Below are 25,511 nucleotides of genomic sequence, written 5' to 3'. Positions count from 1 at the left end.
TCAAGGCTGAACAAGCCCAGCTCTCTCAGCCTATCCTCATACAGCAGGCTGCCCAGACCCTTGATCATCTTGGTGGCCCTTTTCGGGACCCCCTCCAGCCTGTTCACATCTTTTTTGTATAACAGGGACCAGAACTGTACACAGTATTCCAGGTGTGGCCTGACAAGCGCTGAGTAGAGTGGGATAATGACTTCTTTATCTCTGCTGGTGATGCCCTTGTTGATGCAGCCCAGCATCCTATTGGCCTTCTTGGCTGCAGCAGCACGCTGTTCACTTGTGTTGAGCTTCCTGTCCACCAGGACCCCCAGGTCCCTTTCCACAGAGCTGCTCTCTAGGCAGGTGGATCCCAGTCTGAGCTGCACTCCTGGATTGGCTGGACTCCACTTGTCCAGGCCATAACGCATTAGTTTCTCCAGGAAACCGTATCAAAGGCCTTGGAGAAGTCCAAGTAGACAACATCGACCACTCACCCCATGTCAACCGAGCAGGTCACTTTATCATAGAAGGCCACCAGATTTGTCAGGCATGATCTGCCTTTTGTGAAGCCGTGTTGGCTTTTCCCAATCATGTGCTTCATTTGACTCGTGATGCCCCCCAGGAGGATCCGTTCCATGACCTTCCCGGGGAATGAAGTAAGACTGATGGGCCTATAATTACCTGGATCCTCCCTTGAGCCCTTCTTGTAGATAGGGGTAACATTTGCCTTCCTCCAGTCCTCTGGGACATCCCCTGATCTCCACAACTTCTCAAAGATTATAGAGAGTGGCCCCACAATGACATCAGCCAGCTCTCTCAACACCCTCGGGTGGATGGTGTCAGGGCCCATCGATTTGTAGGGGTCAAGCTCCTGTAATAATTCACATACTAACTCCTTCTTCACTGGTGGTGGGTCTATGTTTGGATCCTCCTGGATTTTTGTTCCCAATGCCTGGGATCCAACAGTGTTGGTAAAGACAGAGGTGAAGAAGGTGGTGAGAACCTCTGCCTTTTCAGCATTGTTGGTGACTGATTCACCTCTACTGTTTAACAGTGGGCCTATGTTTTCCTGCTGTTTCTGCTTGCAACTTACATACCAGAAGAACCCTTTCTTGTTATTTTTGATGTCTCTGGCCAGTTCCAATTCAAGTTGAGCTTTTGCCTTTCTAACTGCATCTCTGCACACTCTGGCAATACCCTTGTAGTTCTCAGTGGACAATCTTCCACTTCTCCATCTCTGGTACGCATCTCTTTTGGTTTTAAGCAGACCCAGGAGCTCGTGGTTGAGCCAAGGGGGCCTCTTGCTCTGCTTACTTCCTTTTCTTTTATAGGGGATAAACTGGTTTTGTGCTTCCAAGAGAGCATTCTTGAAGAACTCCCAGCACTCACTGGCTCCTTTATCCTCCAGGGAAGCTTCCCATGGAATCCCTCCGATCTGAGCTCTGAGTGAGCTGAACTTTGCTCTTCTAAAATCTAGAACCCTTGTCTTGGTGCTAACCTTCAGCATGCTCATCCCGAGCTCCACCATATTGTGATCACTGCAGCCAAGGTTGTTACTGACCGAGATATTACAAAGCAGGTTTTCTTGGTTTGTGAATAGCAGGTCCAGTAGTGCCTCCTTCCTGGTTGGCACATCTAACATTTGTAAAAGGAAACAGTCCTCTACGCGTTCCGGGAACTTGATGGATGACGTGAGCTGCTGTATTGTTCTTCCAGCAAATGTCCGGGTAGTTGAAGTCACCCATGAGAACCAGGTTCTGTTGACCAGAAGCTTGCCTTAGTGTCGTAAATATTGCTTCATTGGCTTTATCGTTGTGGTTTGGGGATCGGTAGCAGATGCCCACTGTAAGGTCCTGCTTGGAGACAACCCCTCTGATTTTAACCCAGAGGCATTCAATAGAGCACTCACAATCACCGTAGTTGACTTTGATACATTTGAGGTTTTCCTTAATATAGAGTGCGACTCCTCCACCTCTTTTTCCCTGCCTGTCTTTGTGAAACAGCCCGTAACCGTCCATCGCGATTCCCAGTCATGTGAGTTGTCCCACCATGCCTCAGTTACTCCTATGATATCATAACCTTCTGACTGGGCACGGAGCTCCAGTTCCTCCTGTTTGTTTCCCAGACTGTGTGCATTTGTATACATGCACTTGAGGTGGTTGGTCCTCTGGTACACATCTTGGGAGACAGCTAAGGAACACCCGTCGTCGCTCTGGTTGGCCTGACTTACTCCCCAGTTGGATGTGGTGGCATAAGCATTTCTGTTTTGGACCCCACCCCCCGAGTCCTTCAGTTTAAAGCCCGCCTCACCAAGTTACCCAGCCTGTTGCTGAAGATTCCCTTGCCCCTTCTAGACAGTGGATTCCACCCCTCCCTAGCATGTTATAGTCATCGAAGAATGCCTCATTGTCGTAAAAGCCAAAACCCTCAGCCAGCAAACTGATCTCTAGAAAGCACTGTTGTAATATCATGGACTCCAGATTTTATTGAAAAAGTCTCTTCAGTTCCTGGCAAAAGCGTAGAGACGGAAAGGGGTATGGTGCTAGAATCAGTCTGCACTTCTGCACACACGTCATTTCTGCTAACTGTAATTGATTCAAGACCCTATCCATGCTATAGATCAGACATCTGAAATCAGTAATTTGGTCTGTTTCATTGAATGTTGAAATCTTTGCAGTAAACGAAGCCAAATTAGCTAAGACTGCAGATTTTTTGGAGATGTAGCAAAAGAAAAGGATAAAAATAACAGCAAACCCATGATAGAGCAGACAACTCTCTTACATAGAGTGCTCTGAATTGCAGACTGCTGGTGTGGCTGTCTGGGGAATGAGGTGTAAATCGTCCCTTTAGTCCCTTGGTTCAACCACCATCTCACAGATAGTTAAGCTTGAGAAGAGGAGCAAGTGACGGGCAATCATATTTTTATCGTCACGCCCATGGGTGAGAAAGGGAAGAACCTTCAGCAGCCCACCCGCAGTGTACCAACACGTGGTTGAAGCATGTGATGTCCTCGCACAGGGCTGGATGAAAACTGGGCAGCAGATTGCAGCTCTCTGCGCAAGGGGTGATCAACCAGCAGCCACGTGCTGCTTCCAAGCAGATGAAGCACAGATCCTCTCCAGACCTATAGCTCATGTTCTGCTGGGTTAGCCAAATCCCTAGTTTGGGGAGGCAAATAAAACATGCATGCTTAAATTGAACTAGCCAGGCTGCCCAGGTACCAACTCAAGCCTTGTTCTGTCTATCAATCAGTAGGATGGAGGGATGGCTGCTGGAGTTCCCCCAGCTCTTTGGATGCCTGTGTCATAAGACTGGCAAATTTTGGCATGTGGCTCCCGGGACAAGAGGGTTAGCCTCTCTCACCTGCTCTGCCAGCGGAGTACAGATCTGAGCCTGCGCTTCTGATCATGCCTAACCATTACCAGGAGTGGACAAAATTAATGTCATTGTCATCAGCAAACATCCTGAGACTTACAGGGTGGACAGTAGGAGCCCAGTCAACCACGTGGGTATAGAGCGTGGTGTCCGGAGGGCCTGTTCCTCATCCCTGCTGCAAGAGGAGCAGCAGACAGCCTTATCACCTGCCATGGCCATGGGACAAAGCATTCACAGCAAAGCCGCAGTGCAGCCCAAGAGCTGCCGGAGCATAGCAATGGCTCAGCCACAGCCACTGCTGGTCAGAGAGCTCCCACTGCAGTGGCTCTCCAGCTAAGCTGACATTTCCCTTGCCAGCACTATGTCTGAAGATCATTTTTTCTCTTCCCACTTCACTAACGGCATTTCAAATACTCAGCAGTCCTGCAATGAGATTTTCTAGACATAACTTGCCCCATTGGGGGTGTATGGAAAAGAGGATACTGCAACACACACAGACTACACCAGCAGCCTCAACTGAGGGTCTAGGAAAATTACATTGCTGTCCTCCATGAGGCTTCTGCCTGGAAAAGAGCAGCTTGAACCTGACTGTGGCTCAGAAGGACCCCTCGCTGCAAATGCTGTCATGATGTGCTGATCCAGATACGCTGACTGCGTGCATTTGCCATCTCATGTCATTGGCTTGTGAGTCTGCATTTGGGATTCTCTGCAAGAAGGTGCTTTGTGCTGTTACTGTCCTTCATGAAGATGTTGTCAAATGCATTCATGGCCCTCACTTACTTAGTGGACTTTGCATTAACTGGAACTAAATTTAGCCCAGTACTTCTATGTTGAAAGATGCTGTATAGAAATGCAAAATTAATACATTAAGAATTAAACAAGGCAAAGATCTAAAATACTAAAGTTACCCACTATATTCAGTTCAGTCCTCTCTGTATTCAGAATATTTTTGCCAACCAACCTTTCCATATAAATTGATTTAAATACAGAAACCTTGGTGTCATTATTTCAAAAGAGAGGGCCCAATCTTTTTTCCAATTATAGCTAATGAACCGATCTCACTGACTGTAGAGAGAACAACATCCAGGTGTTAGCCATAAACTCAAAAATCTGAAGTTTTCAAGTTACCTTATTCTGCAAGGTTCTACTCCTAAACAGCGTATAAAGCATCAATAGCTTCTGTAGAGAGCCACTGGTGAATAGACAGACAGGCTAGTATATGGTTACATATTTTATAAAATTTAATAGCTCAGTAAATTTAGTTTTAAAGAGGGTTTTAGTTAACAAAATGCCTTTACTTGACATGTTCATATCCATATAACTCATGTTTTTCCCTGACACATTCATACCCGTATAAATCATGTCTGTATTCAAGCTAATAATAAATTAGTGCCCTTTTATAAAATATTCAAAAATGGAAAATTAATATAAAGTGTGACCAAACTTCTCAACAAGAGCAAATAAACTATTGGTGTGTCTGTGCATCTAAAGTTTGTATTTTGCTGTATTATTAATTTACATGAACTGCGTGCTTTGATGTTGTCTGAATTGAACAGCCTTTTACTGCAACCGTTTCCTTTAATGTAAAATGTGTGTGGCATAATTCTCATTGCTAATTGCAACCTTATGATAATATTCTGCAGGGTCCTGCTAACCTCATTTACAATAGTGTTAGGAGCCTAGGCCAGCTGCTAATAGATGCATGCTAAGCTTTTTCTGTTTTTTTTACCATAAATAGAAACGAACACAATCTAAATCTTAAAATGCAAGTCCTTGGGCATTTGGGAAGAGTTTGGATCTAAACCCAAACTTTGAATTTCCAGGCCAGACCCAGTTGCTGCAACAGAGGTTCCCTGCTTTTACGGCTGATTTGTTTTGCTCTCAGAAATGTGACCTCAGCAATTTAAACCATTAAATAAAACACATGCTGCCCTCTTCCAGCTTTAGCTGTGATAGCGTGGATAGCACAGGAGGAATTGGTTGTGTACTCTCGCCTGCCCTCTTTTGATCTCTTCTGTAAATTGTCCGGCCTTATGTGTATGGTGTGACACACAGGGAGCTGGAGAGCAGCCTCCTTTCCCCATCCAGCCCCTGACTGCTAGCTCTGACCTTGTGGGTTTAAACAGTTTTCTCTTTTCTAAAACGGCTACGTTGTGATCCATTCAGCTGTATTTAGTTTACCACCTGCAATACAGACAAAATGAGGTTAAAGCCTGCCTTCTTATTAACTGCACGCTGCAAAGAGCAGAAATATGGCTCAAGGAGATGGTTGAATAGGGCTTAAATGCAGTGCGTATGCCATATGCACGCTTTTAAAACATTTGTTGGGAGCATGGTACACGCCGTACTTTCAGCTGTGATGGGGAGAGACAAGCCGAGAGTGCACGTAGGATGTTCGCAGCGAAGATGGGAGAGAAGGGCTTGTTCCCGCAGACCCCCAGCTGACAGCCTGCCCTGCCGCCCCGGGCTCACCCGCAGCCCAGCGCGACTCAGTTGCGGCAGCTTCACAAGCGGCCAGCTGGCCCCCGCGCTGCCGTGACACCTCAGACAGATTCGCGGCTCGCCCGGCTGTGAGACGCGCGTGTCCCATCTTAACGCTGAGTGAGAGGTCTGAGACAGCACGTTCCCACCTCCCAGGGGTAAGAGCGGGCCCAGCAAGGGTTTGGAAGTTCAGCTGGCAGTTTACTTCAGCTTCAGAAATTGTCACCTATTTTATTTGACAGCTAAGCCCTTGCCTGTTGTCTGTACCACAGTCATACTGCTTTACCAGAGTGGTGGCACCGTCTGGCAGGAAAGGCAGATGACTGCCTTACACACATATGCAAAACTCACACAAATTCTGCCTTTTTGCCATTTAATTCCATGGTTTTATTTTCTTGCAAGGACAGCATGTATTTTTCATTCATTCTGCAGTGCTACATTTTAAGCAGTAAAATGACATCTTTACTGATAATTAATTTCATTTCACAGGGTTTGGGACATGGAGACATCCACCAGGGACTTGGTGTCCTCTTTTGGGGGCAGAGAACTTAAACTAACTTAATTCTGTTTCCCACTGTGCAAGGTGGAGTGGTGATGTTTCCCCCAGTGCACAGTGCAGTGGTGACCACTACTCCACCTACATTGGAGCCCTTGTGAAGCTCACTTGGAGAATGAAGAAGTGAGATCCTTGTAATTAAGGAGCTACAAAGATGCTAATTATTATGATTCAGCGTTCTTTCAAATGCTGCTCGAAGTGGAGACGAGTTTTTCAAAATATTTTTATGCTAATGCTTCATCTGATTTTTTTTCCTAGAGATTTGTTAAGTGTCAAGTGCTGTGACTTCAAGTTGAAGCACAACACTTCTAATGGAGTGCCTGACCTTTCAACAACCTCACTGAACAGCACCGACAAAATTTCCAGGCCAGCTAATTAATACACTGGTACAGCACCAGGCGGGTGTACCTCTAGCAGCTTAACTCTCAGCCAAGAGGATGAAATCCTCCTACCCTTCCCACGCCCACGTCTCACTAACAATAATGGATTTGGGACCTAATCAGGCATTAAACCAGAGGATTAGTGAGCTGCAAACTGCAGCGATCACAACTCAGTTTACAGTGCTTGCAGGGGACTGGCAAAAATTACAAGGCATGCTTTCAGTAAATTAATGTCTGCGTATCTGAAAAACCCATGTGGGCAGCAGAGACTGTTGGACTTAATATATGTATATGACAATTTTGAATGATCAGCAGGAAAAGCAACACAGAACAGCAGCTTAATGGGAAATGATAACAGAGCAAGGAGCAGGTATAGGTAGGTGACTGTGAAGCACAGAATACAGTTCAACTGTGGTACCACACGCTACTGCCATACATTTAAACAACTACCTTTTTGAAGACGTGGGATATGTAGCATCCTTCTACAAGCTCTAGCAGGTCCAGGGAGCGTAGGGCCCACTTTCACCTGTGTTCAGAAGGGGTACCATAAGGAGAAGATATGCTCCTAGTGTTTCTGCTTTGACTACACTCGGGGCAAGGAGAGATTTAAGTAGGAGAAGAAAACAGCAGTAAGTGAAGGAGGAGTTGGAGGTTTCAGAGCTCAAGAGATGTGTAATTGCCTGCCTTGAGGATCCTTTCCTTGGCTGGGTGGATCATGAGAAGCAAGAGCTTTAGATGGCCTTTGGCGACGCCTACAGTAGCAAATAATTTGGTTCAATAAGACTGTCTCTCAGAGGACCGGCCTCGCACATCAGTCACTGGAAGGTGCTGAACCCCCTCCTCCTCTGGCTCCTGCCGCAGGCCTGCCTGCAGGGTGCGTGTTCAGAGGGCAGTCTGGTGGCTCTGGAGGGAGACGCTGTGGTCAGCCCTGCTGAATGAACGAAGGAGCTGTTCTACCATATTTCTTATACGCATGCACTACAATGTTTGTTGTGTGGCTGAGACGAAGTCATCCACGCTGGGTCAGGGCTGGGCAGGCAGTTTCCGATCGCTGCTCATAGTTTCACGTAGCTGCTGTGTGAATTATTTCTCCTGCAGCTCATAGCCCCCGGGGAACTGCTTTTAAAGGTGTGCTGGCCCTCCTGGGCAGTCTGGTGGTATTTATCACTGCCCTGCAGATCTGAGCTCAAAGCTGTAATTCCATCAGAAGCTTTGTGCCCCCTGCCAAGCAACATGTATAGAAAAGCAGTATGCTTACCGTGTTGGAAACAGGAGTATGTGTATGGGGGTGCTGCTACCAGTTACGGTGGGGAGGAGGTAGAAAAGGTATCTTACAGAATGACCTCAGAGATCTTCTGTGGGATCCAGGCATAAGAACCCTGGAGCCATATCAAAGCACTATCGTTTCTCCAGGTTCTCCACCATGGTGACAGAGTCCATGTGAGCAGCTGCTGCCATGTTGTGCTCACATAGCAGGTGCGTGTCTGCCGTGCTCTCAGTGAAGTGTAATGGGACTTCAGGAGGATCACCTTTATTCTCCTGAAATCTGTGGACTATTGCTTGCCAGTGCTCTCATAGAAGGAGCAGTCATGAGGTTAGCAACCTCCTGCTTCTGCCACCAAATTATTCTGCTACGCAGGAAACCTTGTCCCTCTCGTGTCCCTCACATGGAATAACAAGCACTACCACTTCCATAAGGGGCTCAAGTCGCAACTCTCCGAGTTTTCAGGAGGCTAAAGGAAGAAGAGAGAACAGGTGGCAAATGGATAGTAAGAAAAAGACCTGATAAAAGCAACGAGGGGTTCGGCAAGTAGGGTTGACAACAGAAGGGAAAGCAGCTGAAGACAGGAAAGGATTTCAAACTAGAAGCGTCAGTGGATGACGGAGCGGTGGCAAAGAGTTGAAGGCTGGCAGATGCTGGCAAACAGGAAGGTGCCTATGGCGCTTGGCCCTTTATGTATAGAGCAAGAACCGCTTCAGGATCTTGCGGGAGCTCTGAAGGGTTTGAGAGTCTTCTTTTGGCACATGTGCTAGGTAACATGCTGGAGGATCTTAAAGTAGTGCATCCCACATATGGGTTTGGAAGACAGTGTTTCCATCAAGTACCAGAGGGGAATGGCATTTCACTGCCTTTCCCCAGAAGATACCTAGTTTGTGCTCCTCAAAATCACTCCGAGAGCCAGATTAGCCATAGAAGCAAATAGAAGCTTTGCTTCGAAACCACACTACCGGGCTAGACAAAAGCGCTAAAGGCAGCCACTGAACCCAGGGCACGTATGTCTCTTGCACACCTAGCTTTTTTGAGAGCTGGATCACAGCTCCCTTATCTTCCACACCTGACAGAAGAAGAGAGGGACCTAAAGTATACCTTACATCTCCTGGGAAAGGATGTTGCCTTTTTTAGGGGTAAGTCTTTCTACTCTGACAGCCCATCAGTGTAGGGGTCCTGGGAAATGGCTTTTCTGTGGTCAGCACATGCAGCAGGTGGTCCGATACCTTTTTAATGTAGCGTGTAGAGGGGATGAATTACTTCCCCTGCTCAAGAGGACGAACAGTATTGTGTGCACGCAAGAGAGACAAGGGAGAGCTGCCATCTGCTGTTGGAAAGATTCTGGTTCATCTTTTAGCCCAGGCACTAACTGCTGCAGGTGACTCGTTAATGCCAGTGACTCCCATCCTGCTGCTTTAGCACACAGAGCGGTATTTCACAAGGGGCACTGGGGAGAAGTAAAGTTTGCCCTGAAGTGCTGCTGTTCGCATTTCTAACTCAGGAAAAAGCCAAAGGATTTTACTGACATTTTGAAACTTCCATGCTGAGACACCAACAGCAATACAAAGCTGCAAGGTATGGCAAAACCCATCGTGCCTCACCAGGAGGGAGTTTAATGGAATTATGAACCACATTTTTAACTGTAAGCCATAGCTAGTCAATTAAATCAATGTTTAGACCTGATATCTGCAACGTTTTTCAAAAAGCTGAGCACTCCCTATTACTATCAAAATGAAAGAACTGCTGACGTCCTACACTTCTAAAATCTGGATACTTAAGGTGAGAAAAAAATTTTTAATCATCTACTGAAAAGGCAGCTCATTTAATGAAAAGTCGCTTTGAGTCAATCAAAATTATTTATCGACTTCTGAAAACATGTTTACTCTTACTTTCTAAATGACATTTTAAGCCAGTTTAGCTAAATGTAACTTATTCTTTTTTACAAGAAAAGACATCCAAATATTTAATACGAATTAAAGAAAATATTTCAGTCATTTAAATAGCAAGTTAATCTTGTTTAATGCTTCAATTAAGAAAAAAACCCACTGAAAATGCTACATACAAAGGTACTGCTTGTTTATCTTTCTTACCAAGAGAGAAAATGAATGAAAAAAAAAGCCATCCATATTACCTTAGTCATTTACAGAGAAACCACACAATTCAATAATTCAAGACCAGATCTTTCACAAACGAATAAAAATTTGTATTACAGCAGTGTGGTCCTGATTTGCTCTGAAAGTAAATACTTTTAAGTTATTCTGTTTTTTCATTGCAAATCGGTATTTTTCCAAAGGCCAAAATGAAAAAAAGAATAATTCTAGAGTATGTGTACTAAACTAAAAAAATTTTCCGGTGGGAATGGTGGCAGGAGCAGCAATAGCAGCTGCAGTGTTCAGTCGATTCAGTTGTTTGTGTTCATGAGTTTTTTGAGTAGTGAGGTTCTGCTTTTGTAGATGCATACATTTAAGTGTCTAAATATAAGGTTATAGTCTATGTTTGAAGCTTTTGTCATATTGACCCTGTAACTAAAGACTGGATTATTAAAAAAAAAAAAAAGTGGTAGTTCAGAAAGAAATTATTGATTCAATGCAGAAATTATGGAGTAAATGCCAAGGTCTGGTATATGTCAGACAAAATCATAAGACTTATTCCCCAAACAGATAACATGATTTTTGTCCCCAATATCCTTCAGAGGAGAAAACTCTTAATCCAACTGAGATAACGCTTTTAATTTATACTAGTCAGTCTATGAGAGGGTTTAGTTTAAAACTTGAATTAGGGATCTCATCAGCAGGTGTCATGCTCTCACTCAGCTGGGCTGAGTCAAGAGAAGTGAATTGAGAGGAGGGCAGGTGAAATCCACTTTGTGGGGCAGCGGTAACTCATGCTGACTCCTGATTTTAAAAGCTGCCCAAAATGCACCAGTGCAGATTTTTCTTGAGGTGATTCTGTGGGTTTTCAGCTGTGTTTGCCTGAAAGCAGAGGCAGCAGTAGGTACATCCAGCAGATGGTGCAGCTGATTGCTTCCTCTGCAAGGACTTGGGGTTAGCAACTGGTTTTCCAAAGGTGGGTTATAAGGTGTGCTGGAGAGAGAAATAAACAGCACTGTTATGTGGCAAGTCCTTAACGAAGTTACTGAGGTTACTCTGGGAAGAAGGCATCACAATTTCTTCTGTTCCTACGCTGAAATTTCTAAGGTCTGGGGCAGTTTCCGTTGCTCACCAGCTCTCACCGCTCCACACAACTGCAAAGACAGCTTGAGCTTGGCAAGGCAGAGGCAGGTTTTGAAAACCCACGCACCCCTTCCCCTCCAGATACAAAGCGTGGCACAGAGAGGAGCGCCTCAGCCTTTGCGCAGTCTGCTTGTAGCCTTTTTCCTTTGAGAAGATGAAGGTGAAAATGTAAAGTTGTGCAAAACAATCTCAGTAGCTGAAAAAAGCTGAGCTCCCTTCAAAACTGAAAAGAGAGCTGGAACCCCAGAGGTTCCTGCAGCACAAACTTACTGCAGTGTAGGGTGATGATGCTATCTTAACAAGTGTCAGGCGCTTTGGGGCTGAATCACAGTCCTGCTGAGCTGGTCAGATATCCTCAGAGCTGCAGGCTGCCATGGGATGGCCACGGAGGGTAAGAAACTGCTCCAAAGCAGAAAGAAAACAAATTAAAAAATCTTTCAGAGACTTGCCTGTGAAGTTTCTTTGGCTCTGCATCTGGGCATTGTTCCCAAATTCAGCCTCTCGCCCTCAGATAAAGCACTACAGCCTGGAATGAGAGTCAGATGCGTGGGAGGGGAGTGCACGTATCTGTGCCTGGGCTGGAAAACGTATGTACTGTAATGCCTAGAAAATGCTTTTTACTTTGGGCCTTGCTCCAGAAAACCTTTTTCCTTGCTTTTACAACTGTCCCCTGTTGCTTGGGACTGCCCAGCTGTTAAACCTGGCCCCGAGGACAAGGGAGGCTGAGGAGTTTTCTTTGCGCTCTGCCAGCCAGCCCCCCCCCAGAGACGGCCGCCCCAGGCTGCGGGGTGACCCCTCCACGGCGACCGGGCCCACGGCTCCTGGCTTCATCCGATACAAGGGGTGGATGAGTCCCAGCCCCAGCAGAGAGCGGGGACAGCCGAACACCTCCTGACGGGGTAAAGGGAGGGAGAGGGGAAGAGGAGATGGCCTATTCCAAACGTTTTATCATGAGGTTGTATTGCTGGGCGGACTGGTGGTTACTCAAGTACGTATCCTGGAATTTTGTGTGAGGATTTTAGCTGTTCTCAAATTAAACGCAAACACAAACCGCCACCATCAAACGGTACGTCCCTAGCCTGCCAGAGCGCAGAAAAAGCTGGAAAAATGTGAATATTTTTTCACATCACGATTTTAAAATCAATCTCTTCCGGGGGGGGGGGGGGGGAGTTGGCTTCTGGCTGGAAGACAGCAGAGCGGTTTGAACCCAAGGGAGACGCAGGTGAAGGCTCCCGCCGTGACGGCGGCCCAGGGGCAGGGCTGGAGGCCGGGGGACGCGCTTGTCCGACCAGACAGGGGAGAGGACGGGGACCGGGGCCGGGCCACGGCCGGGCCGGGCCGGGCCGGGCCGAGGCTGCCCTGCCCCTCGCTGCTGCCCTGGGCGGGGCGCGGGCCTGACAGCAGGAGCAGGCGGGGGACCGGGCGCCGGAGCGCCGCTTCCCGCCCACCGCGGGAAGCAGCGCCCGGGCTGAGAGGGTCCGGTACCGGCCCGCAGGCCCCGCCCCCTGCCGGCGGCGGCCCCCGGCGGCCCCGCAGCCCCGCCCCGCACACCTAGGCCCGGCCGCGGGCGGCCTGCCGGCGCGGTCGCCGGGCGGCGGCAGCGGGCCCTGGACCGGCGGTAAGGCGGTTTCCTCACGGGTGGCGAGGCCCCGAGCTGCCCTCAACGGCCGGCAGGGCCGGCGCCGCTGCTCCCCGGGGGCTGCGGGCCGAGGCGGCTCGCCGCCTCCCCCCCGCCTGCCTCCGCCTCCCCGGGAGCGCGGCTCCCCCGCGGCGGGCCGGTGCCGAGCCCAGCCCGGGCTGCCCGGTCACGGCCGGGGGGGAACACGGGTGGAGGAGCCTCCTCCCTCGGGTGAAGCGCCGGCGGCTCCGGCTCGGGGACGGGCTCTCGGCCGGGGCTCCCCCTGCCCTGCTCCGGCCGGGGGTGAGGGGGGTCCCGGGGGAGGCCCCGGCGGCGGGCGGCCCCGCCGTGCCCCCGCGTCCTGGCCCGCCCCTCCTGCGCCACCTCGGGGGTGAACCTGGGGGGAAAATCCCCAGGATTTGTTCTGGCTGTTAAGCCCAGAAAATGTCTGTTAGCGGCCGGTCTTTCAGGAGTGGTTTTAGCATAGCTCCTAACCCACCCCCCGGAGCAGCTTGTCAGAAAAATGCTTGAGGAGATGTGATTAATCTAAAATGATAAATGCGGTATTGCCTGTATAACTTAGAGATGCCAAACTGAACTTATTAAATCCGTCCTAATTGCTTAAATAGTTGGAAGCAGTGTATTTTTCACAGGATTAAACGGCCAGTTCCTGTGTTGCTGCAAGTCTCAGTCACCTCGTCAGTAATTTTTTGGACAGGGAAAGCCCGTGCAAACAAAAAGTGTGAGTTTTGAACTGTTTGAGTATGCACGAGATGGATGAAACAGTTATAGAAAATACTTAGTACATGTTGGATGTTGTCTGTAATTATTTCGGCTTGTCCTCTGTATATTCAATCAGTACTCAATTAATATCCAACAGCTTCGTTAAGTGTTTTCTGAATATTGTTCACTAATTGAATGGCTTGCTTGTGGTGTGGGCAGATAGTTAAATTTTAAATAGTTTTGCCTTTGGTGATTTTCAGTTGTAGAATACTGGAATGTGTTTATTTTAACCTGAGCGTTCTTTCTCCTGCCTTATCAGCTATCTTTCTTTATTCCTACACAGCCCTTATCACAGAAGTATTTATTTATGATTCTTTCTTTGCAGGCTCATATCCCACACAAAAAGTGAGACTGAATAACATGCTGATTACTGGAGGAGAGGCTGAAGGACATCCTGTTTTGATTTAACAGTGTTGTTATTCTTTGGGGTGAAATGAAGAATTTGGTTCTGTTTTGGAAATATTCAGATTTCTAATGCGACTGAACTTCAGTAGCCTTTTTGCAGTACAGATTTCAACAAATGAATTTTTCTTAAACAAAGATGCAGAACCTGTCACTGGTAGAAAGTCTTACTAATACAGACACATCGCACCAGATGCCTCTAAAAGACCTTGAAGCAGGTGGTATGTCTCTCGATGAAAGTGACTGTAACTCGAATGAAAGGACAAATAATGAAGAAATTATTAATCTTGAAGTAATGCAGCAAAGTCTCCCTGTAGTGAATAGCAAAGGGAGAACTTGTGAGGGGTCTTCTAAGAGCAGTTATAGTACCTCAGAACCCAGCGGTTCCTGGGGTGATTTTGAAGGCTTCAGGGAGTCCTTAGACAAATCAGAGAGATTCAGTCATAATCTTGAAGTTTTGGTGAAGTCAACAAAAACTTCTAGAGTTGATGCGGACTTAAGCAACGAACATTGTAGCACTTCTGCTGGTCATTTTTGTTCTGAGCCATCTCTGCGCAGTGGGACAAAGGAGGCTTCGAGCTCTCTGAAGGAGGTATGTGTTAATAGTAAACCAAAGACCAGAAATGTTTGTGTTGCTGCTTCCTACATCTCAAGATTTGTATCTGAATGTATCCTCCATAGAGGATAATGCTGTACAGGGAGAGAAACTGTCAAGCTACTTTGTGGCTAGCTCAAGTGGAACAAAAGCACCTTCTTTACAGTGTTTGACAAATACTTAGGTTATCCTGCTGGAGAGCTTTAAAGAATGTAGTGCGCTACTTTGCTTCTAGACACGAGGAATAAGTAAGCGGGTAGAACCAATGAACCTTGCCCTGAAGCACATGCAATTTCAAAGCTAGACAAGAACGAGCATAGGAAACAAAAAATCAGGAAGGTGGGTAAAAAATTCTGTGCGTTGCCTGCAAGCTTATTGAAGTAAACCAACATAACATTGAGTTAGAAATTGGCAAAAAGAATAACTGTTATTTAATATACTGCCTGAATACGCCAACAATCTTTCTGCAATTTTAGACTGATTGTGGGTGGAAGTTAATGACAAAAAAAAAAAAGAATAGAAATGATTTAGTATCATTCATTTTTTAGCATAGGATGTAACATTCGCTCATACAATGTTAGAACTAATAATCTGAATAAATAATATAATGTGTCCTTATCAGCACAAAAAAAGATTCAGGTTAAGGGTTATACCTTGTTGCAATTAGTGTGTTTTCATGTTTACCAAACATGGATCACCAAAGCCAAGCAAAGTAACAAAAGGGAAATAAGAATGTACAAATACAAAACAAAACACCCTCATTCTTATGACTTTTGTCCTAAATTAAAACATTTGAAAAAAAGAGAGCAATTGACTAAGACTTCCACGGGGTTAAGCAGTAGCAGTAATAGCTTACTGCTTGTAGTCTGTTAGGTGAGTTTTAGTATGCATAGCGAACTGAGGGTTTTCTGCAGACAGCTTTCTTGCCCTTGCCTGGGAACTTTACCTGTTGCAGAGGTATTACTAGGGAAAGCACAAAGAAGCACGTGGGGTAGGTTTTCCAGCACTGATAGAGTGGAGATCGCAAGATACCTGGTTATTGGTATGCGTAAACAGAGAAATTAAATTGTTCATAATGCTGGAAATTAGGGACAAGAAGTCTTATGTTGAAAAAAGAGAGTGTGTAATGACTGGAGCTGAAATAGAATATAGCAGATTGTTTGGTTTCTTTCCAAAAGCAGTAGCTCTTAATCTTACTGAAGCCTTTGCTTTATTTTTGCATTTATTAACGGCAAAAGGAAATGTCCATTACGAGCTAAATAAGTTAACCATGCCTAGAGTTTCAAGTTGTCTTTTCTTGTCTCAGGGTAGAGAAACAGCTGCAGAGCTGTTGGGAGATTTCTTTGGGTGTAGAATATATGTGTAGTTTGTCCTTCATCCCTGTGCTTTTTGTATTGTTTGTTTGAGATCATAAACTCTTCAGGTTGGGGCTCTGTCTTCGTATGGTCAACAGAAAAAAATGCAGGTAGGTGGGAAGGGACCTCTAGAGATCATCAGAGGTCTGACCTTCGATATCTAATGCTTCAGTTAATTAAACGATGTCAGTCTGGAGCAGAACCATGTATTTTAAGATGAACACAATCACTAATTTCCTTGCAGTAGCTGGATATTTTACCTACATGATTGAATAATGATTTTTCGTGTGTTCTTTAAATGCCGGCCTTTGTGAGAGGTACTAGTGCACTTGCTTAAGCACTGGAGTATTTTGATATAATAGGATATAGAGGATTTAGTCAAAAAGCACGGATGGGAAATTTGTGCATTCATATTTTTATAATTAGTACCAAGCTACAAGGTAAATGGAAATATAGCCAAATTTTGTTTAGAAACACCCACTGAAGTAGACAGTAATAAAGGTAATAAAAAAAAATCTTGCATTTTTCTTCTGGCCTGGCTAAACTGTAAGCCAGTGACTTGTATGCATGTCGGAGTAACATCCCAGGCTCTAAGGTGATACTACAAATGAGGCAGACCTGCGCTGCCCTCGATACGCACTTCTGTGGCTGTAATTTCCCCCCACCCCAAAGCCAAGAGCAGCTGCCTGACTATTCCTTAGCTTCCCTCCCATTTAGGTTTTGGTACCTACTTGAAAGTTTGGGGTTTTTTTTATCTTGACTGTGATTCTTCACATATGCTTTAGCAAACGTGCTTTCATAGAATTCTGCTTCTCAGACATCTTTCTCCTCCATATAGCATCCCTCTTGTAAGTTAAGTCTACTGAAATAATTTCTAAATCAATTGAAAGTTTTATGACACTTTGGGCAAGACTCAAAGGATTTTACCCAGGAATCTTTGAATGTCCCAGCAGTTGCCCTTCAGGATAGGCAGTTTAGCAAGGCCTTACTTGAAGAGGGAGCAGCGTGGGGCATAAATTCTATTTCTAGAAGGATGCTCAGAAGTACAGAAGCCACGTACCAGCTCTGCTGATTTTGCCGACTCATCATTAGATTAAATCCGTTCTCACAGTATTCACTGCATTCGTCTGAGTTAAGTATAATGAAACTGTGGAAATATATCAATTTATTTCAGCTGTTTTAATTACAATTAAATGAAACTGTCAAAATATGGAGTATCCATATTTCTGTTTTTCATTTGTTGATTGCTAGGCAAAGAAAACAAACTGACTGGTTTCATTCTCTAGTTTTCACACAACAGTGCTGCTCCTGGATTGCAGTCCCTCTGCAGGGTGTTGAAGTCAATTAATTGCTTTGATTTAGAAAACTGCAGTAATTCCTTCTTTGAAGGAATAAAAGGACAAAGCTTGTGGACCAGATGGCATGATAACATCCCCTTAGGATAGGATGTAAATTACGCACATTTTTCCTTGTATATGTATTTCTTAGTCTTCAGATAACCCTGTTACTTCCAGTAGGCCTGTCTGGATCGCTCATGTGGCTATGTTCAGTCCTCAAAACCTCCTCCTTATCACTGCTGGAGGAGCAAGTATTGAAATCTGGCTCTGATTTTTAACATAGGCTGGAAAAAGTTTGGTGCAAATGCGAGGATATAGAGACATACTGATTGCAGCTTTTATGCAGACTTAGACAGTGCAAGTATTTATTGGTACCTGTAGCATTTAGTAGTTGTGTTACATTTGGCTGAATTAGGTGTGTTCAAATACTAAGTTAGCAAAACAAGCTTTTGAATTGATGTATACATCAGTTTTGACCTGGACTGAATTAGCTGAGCAGAAGAAGGAGTCTTGAGTGCTAATAGGCAAACCAGTCTGTAACTTAGTAGCTGGGAAGCTAGAGACTAAGGTTCATCAGAAACTGATGAAACATCAGAAACTTTTTTTTTAATACAAAAAGATGTGGACAGGTTGGAGGGGGTCCCGAGAAGGGCCACCAAGATGATCAAGGGTCTGGGCAGCCTGCTGCATGACAGGCTGAGAGAGCTGGGCTTGTTCAGCCTTGAGAAAAGGAGGCTTAGAGGTGATCTCATCACCATGAACCAGTACTTAAAGGGGAGCTACAAAGAAGAGGGAGACTCCCTTTTTACAAGGAGTCCCATGGTGAGGACAAGGGGTAACGGGTACAAGTTACTCCCAGGGAGATTCCGATTGGACACGAGAGGTAAATTTTTCACAATGAGAACAGTCAATCATTGGAATAATCTCCCCAGGGAAGTAGTTGTCTCTGCTACGCTGAACACGTTTAAGACTCAGCTGGACATGGTGCTGGGGCATCTCGTCTAGATTGTGCTAGAAAGGTTGGACCAGATGATCCTCGAGGTCCTTCCAACCTGGTATTCTATGATTCTGTGAGAAACGCTTGGACTCTTGCTTCTCCTCCTCTAATTCTAGGTAAATACTCAAAACACTGAACTATGAGCTCAGTCCCTCTGTGCCATTAATACAAATTTTTAAAACAATCAATAATACAATCTCTAGAAATGTTGTAGTCTTTGGACTACGTGCTTTGTGAACTGTGGGGATGGCCTGTGTAACATACATAATAAAACTCTGTTTTTTCTAGGCAAACCACAGCTATGAGGATATATTTAAGTTGGGCTTTCCAGAAGTCTTTGTATCACAGTCCAGAGAGAGCATAAGAAGCTTAGATCAAGTCCTTGATACAAATAATGAAGATGTTGGGATTCCTGAACTTAAGAAGAATCAACTTTGGTAATGAGTTTAGATCAACAGTTTAAAAGAAAAAGTTCCTCAGCAATTACACTGTTTATTTCATAATTTAAAAATCAGTGGTACTTGCAGGTGAACTTAAAAATCTTTTTAATCACTGTGCTCTTCAGCATAGAGATCTTACCATTTTTGTATTGTGTTGTTAAAGGAAATGGATTGTGTTTTAGCCATTGGAAAACAAGGAAGAGAATATATCAAAATTACAAATTCCTGTTTGAGGTTTTTCCTGCTGTTGGTGTGTCTTCTTATGACTAAGCCTCTGGAATGCCAGAACACCCAACAAGCAGCCTGTTCTTCCTGTTCGCTTGTCCTTTCTTTACGACACGTCCGACTTATTTCTCCATCGTCTGAGGCAGGAGCATTGCTGCTGCTTCTGCTGACAGTCACTTGCTTTTTTTTTTTTCCTCCCTCCCCAGTTTTCCCAAGTGGGAACTTCTCCTCATGTTTAACCAGATGTGCTTCAGAATCTGTGGTGCATCTGCCTTCTTTCCTGGAGTTATGTTAATAGCAATTAGTATCATTAACTTAGCTTTCTCTTAAGACAGCTGGAACACTTTTAGATTTGTTACGTGTTTTCGAAGGATCAGCAGCTTCTGAGCAGTATTGTAGTTATTTTTGCATACACCTGAGGCGTTGTATCTAGAAAGCTGGGTCAGACCATACTTCGGAAATGTCATAAGAATCGCAAGAAATGCAGTTAAAACATTTAATGTGGGCATCCTTTCAGCAAGTTCCTTGTATATGCGTTATATTTTAATCAGCCTCAAACTTGTGGAGAAATATGATATATATGTAAAAGGGACTGCAATATTATAGCAGAGTACGAACTACAGACAAAAAAGCCCTGATCTACTGTGGTGAATAACTAATATCAATGATAATTGCATCATGTACTAAGCAGAAAGCAACTGGATTTGTACAGGATGAATGCGGAAGAACCCAAAGTACTATGTAGAGGGAACTCCCTAATTCTCACTGTTTCAGTAGCGTGTGCCTTTCGCTTGTTTTGTAGTACCTACGTGTCCAGAGCAGATGCAGGTCGCCCACCTGAGCAGCAGGCTCCTGCAGTCGAGGAGCGCGACTGATTGATAGGAAGGAGAAAGGTTTGAGAGTCAGAAAATGCAAAGTGCAGAATTAATAGGGCTGAACCTTACCCACATTTCACAGAAGCAATTGAATAATCCGAGCTGTTGGCATATAACAATCTCTGAAATATGCTTCTAATGCACTTCTTATCTGAGAAGCCCAAACATACAGTTATGTTGACTTACTGTTTCCGTTAATTGTCGTGCAAGCTTATTAGTACCTTGGGTTGATAGTTTGAACGAATGTAGAATAGTTTTACGATAAATTGCTTTTTAGATCAAGGTAGGCTAGTACATGACTATATGTAGTGAAAATAACTAAGTTATATACATCTACTGGAAACTTTGTACACCTTATAACCTCAGATTGTGTTTTCTTTCCTAGCATTGATTCTGGAAACATATGGAGAACACTTAGAGACTTTGATAATACCCCCAGCTTAAGACATCCCTGGAGTAAATCTCATTGCCAGGAAAACCTCTTGAGTGTTCTTGGAATAGATGCAAATCCAAAGGTAATTGAACAATGGTTTGCTAGTATGCCAGTGTAAACACTTGGTTATCAATCTGATTTTCTGTAAGCCGTATGCACAGATGCATGATGAGCTAGATCTGGGTGAGTCATGAGTTTTTTTACAGAGAGGTTTCTTACAGCCTTTTAAAATGATAGTCTAGTGTTTTCTCATCATTGTGTGTAAGTGACTATGAAATTTTGTAGGATCAAATTTTGATCGTCTTTACATTGAAGTCTCCATTATGTAGCGCCCTGTTGCATTAGGTGGTACCTTCCGCTTCAGTATAGATGTAGAATTAGCTTTCAGATGTGTGTGCAGTAAGATGGTTTTCTTCTTTGCTCAGAGCATGAGAATACTGTTAGCCTCTAATATCTTTCCGTTAAGTGAAAATCGGATTTGAATCAGAGAGGCTGTTAAAGCAATTACTGCATGTTTTTACTGTATACGAACTGAAAGTGTGTTCCACTTCCCTTTTCCTCAGATTATTCTATCTGGTTTTGCAAGGCTTGAGGGAGAACATGTTTTAAATTGAATTGAGACCAAACCAACAGTATTGAAAGATCTCAGAAAGAAATGTCTCTGTTTAATCTCTTGTTTTGAGAAGATAAAGGTATCAGAGGTGGTTTAGTATTCAACCTGATTATTTAGTTGGGATGAATTAGTCACATGTGGTTTTCAGAAGTAACTGTTTCAATTGATAATTTGATTGCTGAAGCATGGCAGGGGGGTACTGTGTTCAATTTTGATTTTATGGATATATTTGACGTTTCATGCAAGTTATATACAAACAGAATGACAGTGCCAAAGATATAGGACCTATTCCTGCACTTGAAAGTCACTTTTATAGAACTGTCACCTAACAGGAGAGAATGGGAGACATTTCTCCAACATAGTTAAGCTCCCCTTCTGTTCCTTTCTTGCCCATAGATACACCGGCATTAAATCAATGCACAAGCAGCTTAAACTTATGTCATTGCTTCTTTCCTGTTACTGGAAAATTGTATTGCTTTAGACAATGCTGCTGCTGTATTTCTCAGCTATTTTCTGGTGTAGGTTAAGGCTATTTTTAATTGGAAATGGCTTTTTTATTTATTTAAGTCACAATTAGATTCATGTGTGCAGAACTTGTTTTGGCATAAAATTGTTTTAATGCAAAGGGGGCACATGCTAAATCAAAATACAGCTTCAGAAGGTAAAATTTAGTGGTTATTGTTATTTGAGGGAAAATTCTCTTTAGGTTATATGCCTTGAGATCAGATAGAAATTTGTAGAGAAAATGTAAATTATGTTTTACTAGGACTTTTCAGAGAGCCAGGATGACATTTTTGAGGAATCAAATGTTAAAGATAATGAGGACTTCAGATTTGATGGATTCAGTATTAATGACTGCAAAGCACTGATCCAGACCAAGGTAAGAATTGCTGCTCTGAAAGGAAGTGCTTCAGAGAACCATAGAGTGTCTTTTACATGTTCCTCTGTGCTGTAGCCAGCTGTTCTAGCCGATGTCCTAATGCAGTTGTTTGGTTCTGATAGGATTGTTTGGATGTGGAGTTGTTTTTTTTGCTCTTGCAAACCTGTCTGACAGCTTTAGAAAAGGTACAATATAAGGTACCAAATGCAAAGCAACATAATATGGGGGATACTGGAATGTAAGGTTATTCATTACATAAGCTGGACTTTAGGCCAAATTACTTATTAGTTAAGAGAGAGCAGCGATATATAGAATCTAGCCAGGATGCTCTGATGACAAAGGAAAATTTGTGTGTGTGTGTAGAAGGATCAACACGTCAATCACTGAGAATGATGATTGTAACTCGCTCCTGAAATACATGGTAAGGGAGACATTAGAAGCAAAGCTGGTAGAGAAGAAACTGCATTCAAACTTGCATTTCGGGTGTTGAGAATGATCCAGATTTGGTTTGTTCACTTGAGGAGAAAACAGGATCTACTTAAGGAGGAAGGCAGAATTGATGTTATAATTACAAGGATGTGAGAACATGACTATTTTTAAGCTGTGTTACAAAACATATAGAGAAATGAAATAATTGAAATGCTTTGTTGTTAGTGCATTTATGTCTTTGGTCAAACAGGCCGTTTCGTTCTTGCTAAAGCAATGCGAGTTGGAAGGAAAATTCTGTCATTCCCCATTGCTTTAAAAAAATCAGTCATGTTCTGTTTTTATCCAAGTATTTTGGGTGAATATTCTTAACACAAGGTCCCTTCCTCAGCGGAGAACAAACTTGAGCAACTGTTGTTGCTGTGGAGATGCATAGTTTGAGGCACGCTTCCATTGCTATGTTTTATTCTATTTACTGCATTGGGCACTGAAGACGTATGCTGTGCTGAGAACCTCGTACATAAGAGCTGTTAGGCTGGAGAATTCAGAAAGAAAAGGAAAAGAGGCTGTCCAGCTTATTCCTTCATAATTCAGTTCTGCTTTCTTCAATGAGTGTGTGGGGGTGGGATCACAGTAGCTGACAGGCACTTGGAAACGTGTACAATACGGAGACGGGGTTTAGGCAAAGGAGAAGTGGTTCAAGGTAGATGGAGTAAAAGTAAAAAGAATCATGATACAGAGTTAAGGTGAATGGACCGTATTTTTCTGGAGCAGCCTCTGAAGGGAAAGGACAAGCCCTGCAGCTTGGTGTCTCAAAGTAAAGCTCGTTAGGAAATGTATGTTGCCATTTGTAATTTGTAAGTAAGTTAAATGATATAGTGGGATGTTTTCCATTTATCTTCCTAGTTATGTCAATTTTTTTTTTCTTCTGCTGATCTTATTTTTAGGAAATCTGTGTAAAAATTAGATTAAAATATGCTAAGTGATTAACTTACTGTAGGATGGAAAAATATAATTTAGTTTTTCTTTTTCACTCAGCTTTCTGTATCACCAGATTCCAGACATGGTCATCTTTTCACTTGTAACCTCTTTTTGAAAACCACATCATCAAATGGAAACATGCAATATATAACAATCCCAAGGAAGAAGCACATTTTCACTACACACAACCTAAAAATGAAATTTTTCAGTAGTGATGTTTGTTGAACCAAATGCACTTTTAAATCTTTTTTTTTTTTCTTTTTTTTTTTTTTAAACTGGATGCAGTTTACCTTCATTTTGTTACTGGCTTGGTACTATAGACTACATATGTTCTTTAGGGAAGTGACATATTACTGTATATGAAGTACCTAAAGCCACATTATTAGAAGATATATTTACCCTGTTTAGTTGTGAAGTCAAGTTGCTAAGTTTTGCTGCAGTCATGTCTCTTACAGTAAATCCAGCTGCAATCACACTTTGAAGATACTCTGGTGGACTGCTCTCCTGAACTGCTGACCTTTCAGGCCTTAACGCCTCTTCGATCAAAAACCTTGTTTCCCTGCCAAAATCTAAACACGCCTCAGGTGTGCCGTCGAGTGTGCCTTGTCACCGTCTCTCCTCATGTTTGGTCCAGTTTGGATGAGCTGAGGTCTCTTAGTTTGCCACTGCTGAACGTAATGAGAGGAGGCTTCTACATCTGGTGGCTTTCACTGGGGTTTAGGAAAACAAAACTCTTTTAACTTCCGTCTGATGAAGCCTACTGTGGCAATATGGGTAGAGTCAGTGCAATGTTTTGTTCTGGCATTGGTTTCTAACTGAAATAAATCACCTTTCTGAAGCTGATTGTAACAGGGCTTCTTGGATTCATTCAGCTACCGAACACTCACGCCACGCATAACCGCGCTTGTTAAAAGCTTCACTGCGGGGCAGTTCAGGACTTGCGCTGCACAACGCTGTAAGTCGCTGCCCTTTTAGAATTTTACAGTAACTATCAGCTATGGTGCCCATCCTCCTGCACGCCTGCGTGCCAGAGGGGATGCACCTCGCTGTCATCCGTATAACCCATGGTTCTTCCTCGCCGGCCGCAACAGCTTTATTTATTCATTGGTAATAACTTTTAAGCAAGCTACTAATCTATTTATTGCTTGGGCCATTCTGAATATGAGAATTTTATATGGCTCTTTATTTTAAAGAGTTGCTCAGCACTGCAACTGACATTTTATGTGTTAAAAGCAGGGAACAAACTTGGATACTCCCAAACTAAGTCAGTTAATTATTTATGTGCCCATTTTGTTAGAATTAAGCCTACTATAAAGCACTGGCAGACTCCAACCCTTAATCTCGTAAACTGTTGAGCAGTGAAATTGCAGTTGCTATAATAACGTGTAACTTCAGTAACGTTTATGATACCTCCGTGCTATTAGCATGGGATGACCCGTGGTTACTCAGTAAACGCTAACAGGCCGCTTGGAGCAGCGCTGTTTGGAAGCGGCTCCGCAGCCTCCCTGGCCCCAGACCGAAATCTCCATGCAGATACAGGAGCAGGGTTAACTTTTTCACTTAACGCTGGATTTGAATTCATTTTTCAATTTCCCTTGTAAGTCTCAGAGCACTTAAACATGTATTAAATAGGTTGTAGTCAAACTCACAAAACAGTAAATTGCCAATAGATGATGAATGGATAGGTGAGGTTGGCAATAAACATTATTGAAATCAATTGTAAGAATAAAATCCCATTTTTATGCTTTCAGACAAGCAGGGCCCCGCAGAGGGGCTGGAGGGGGCGATCTGTAGGGTGTACGATACTGGCTGGTGCACCAGACCCTGAGGCCCTCTTTTTTCTGGGCTCGCAAGTTCGCCTGTGCTTTGGCTATCATCAGACGAAACTACTGAGGAGTGTTTTGCACGGTTACCCCAGGAGAGGGGTGAATACCTACTCTTTCCCGCACAGTAGCAGGTTTTACAGCCCTGTCCAAGGTACGGATTGGGGAAAAAAATGGTTTCAGCCCTTTATGGTTCAGTGGGGAAAAAAACTACTGGGGTTCCAAAGGTGATGGGCTCCACATTTCAGGTTTTTCTTTCTTGGCCAGATGCTTTGGGCCACCGGAGCCCTTACTGCCTGTAAACACTGGCCGCACAGAGAGCGGAGAGACCTTTGACTCCTGCCTGCAGCCTGAGATGAGCAAGTTTATCTCTTCAAAGAAAAAGACTAGCAGATTTGAAATTACGAAGTAATTCAATTCGGCTTCAAGGCTGTGGAGTCCTGGCAGCCCTCCAGCC

General features: G+C 44.0%; 1 protein-coding gene across 1 annotated transcript; it reads left to right on the top strand.

Annotated features, from left to right (window-relative positions):
* Positions 1-14,213: 14,213 nt before the first annotated feature.
* On the top strand, positions 14,214-23,507 carry CLBA1 (clathrin binding box of aftiphilin containing 1; the record flags this gene model as incomplete). Its single annotated transcript, XM_082317160.1, has 5 exons — positions 14,214-14,666; positions 18,647-18,795; positions 20,284-20,413; positions 21,711-21,824; positions 23,289-23,507. The coding sequence occupies 5 exons, from the start codon at positions 14,214-14,216 to the stop codon at positions 23,454-23,456; spliced, it is 1,014 nt and encodes a 337-aa protein (XP_082173286.1). The 3' UTR covers positions 23,457-23,507.
* Positions 23,508-25,511: the final 2,004 nt, after the last annotated feature.

Source organism: Platalea leucorodia (assembly GCF_965183815.1).
Source record: "Platalea leucorodia genome assembly, chromosome: 7".
Lineage (NCBI taxonomy): Eukaryota > Metazoa > Chordata > Aves > Pelecaniformes > Threskiornithidae > Platalea > Platalea leucorodia.
Note: the sequence above shows the minus strand (reverse complement) of the source record. Positions and strands in the feature narration are given on the sequence as shown.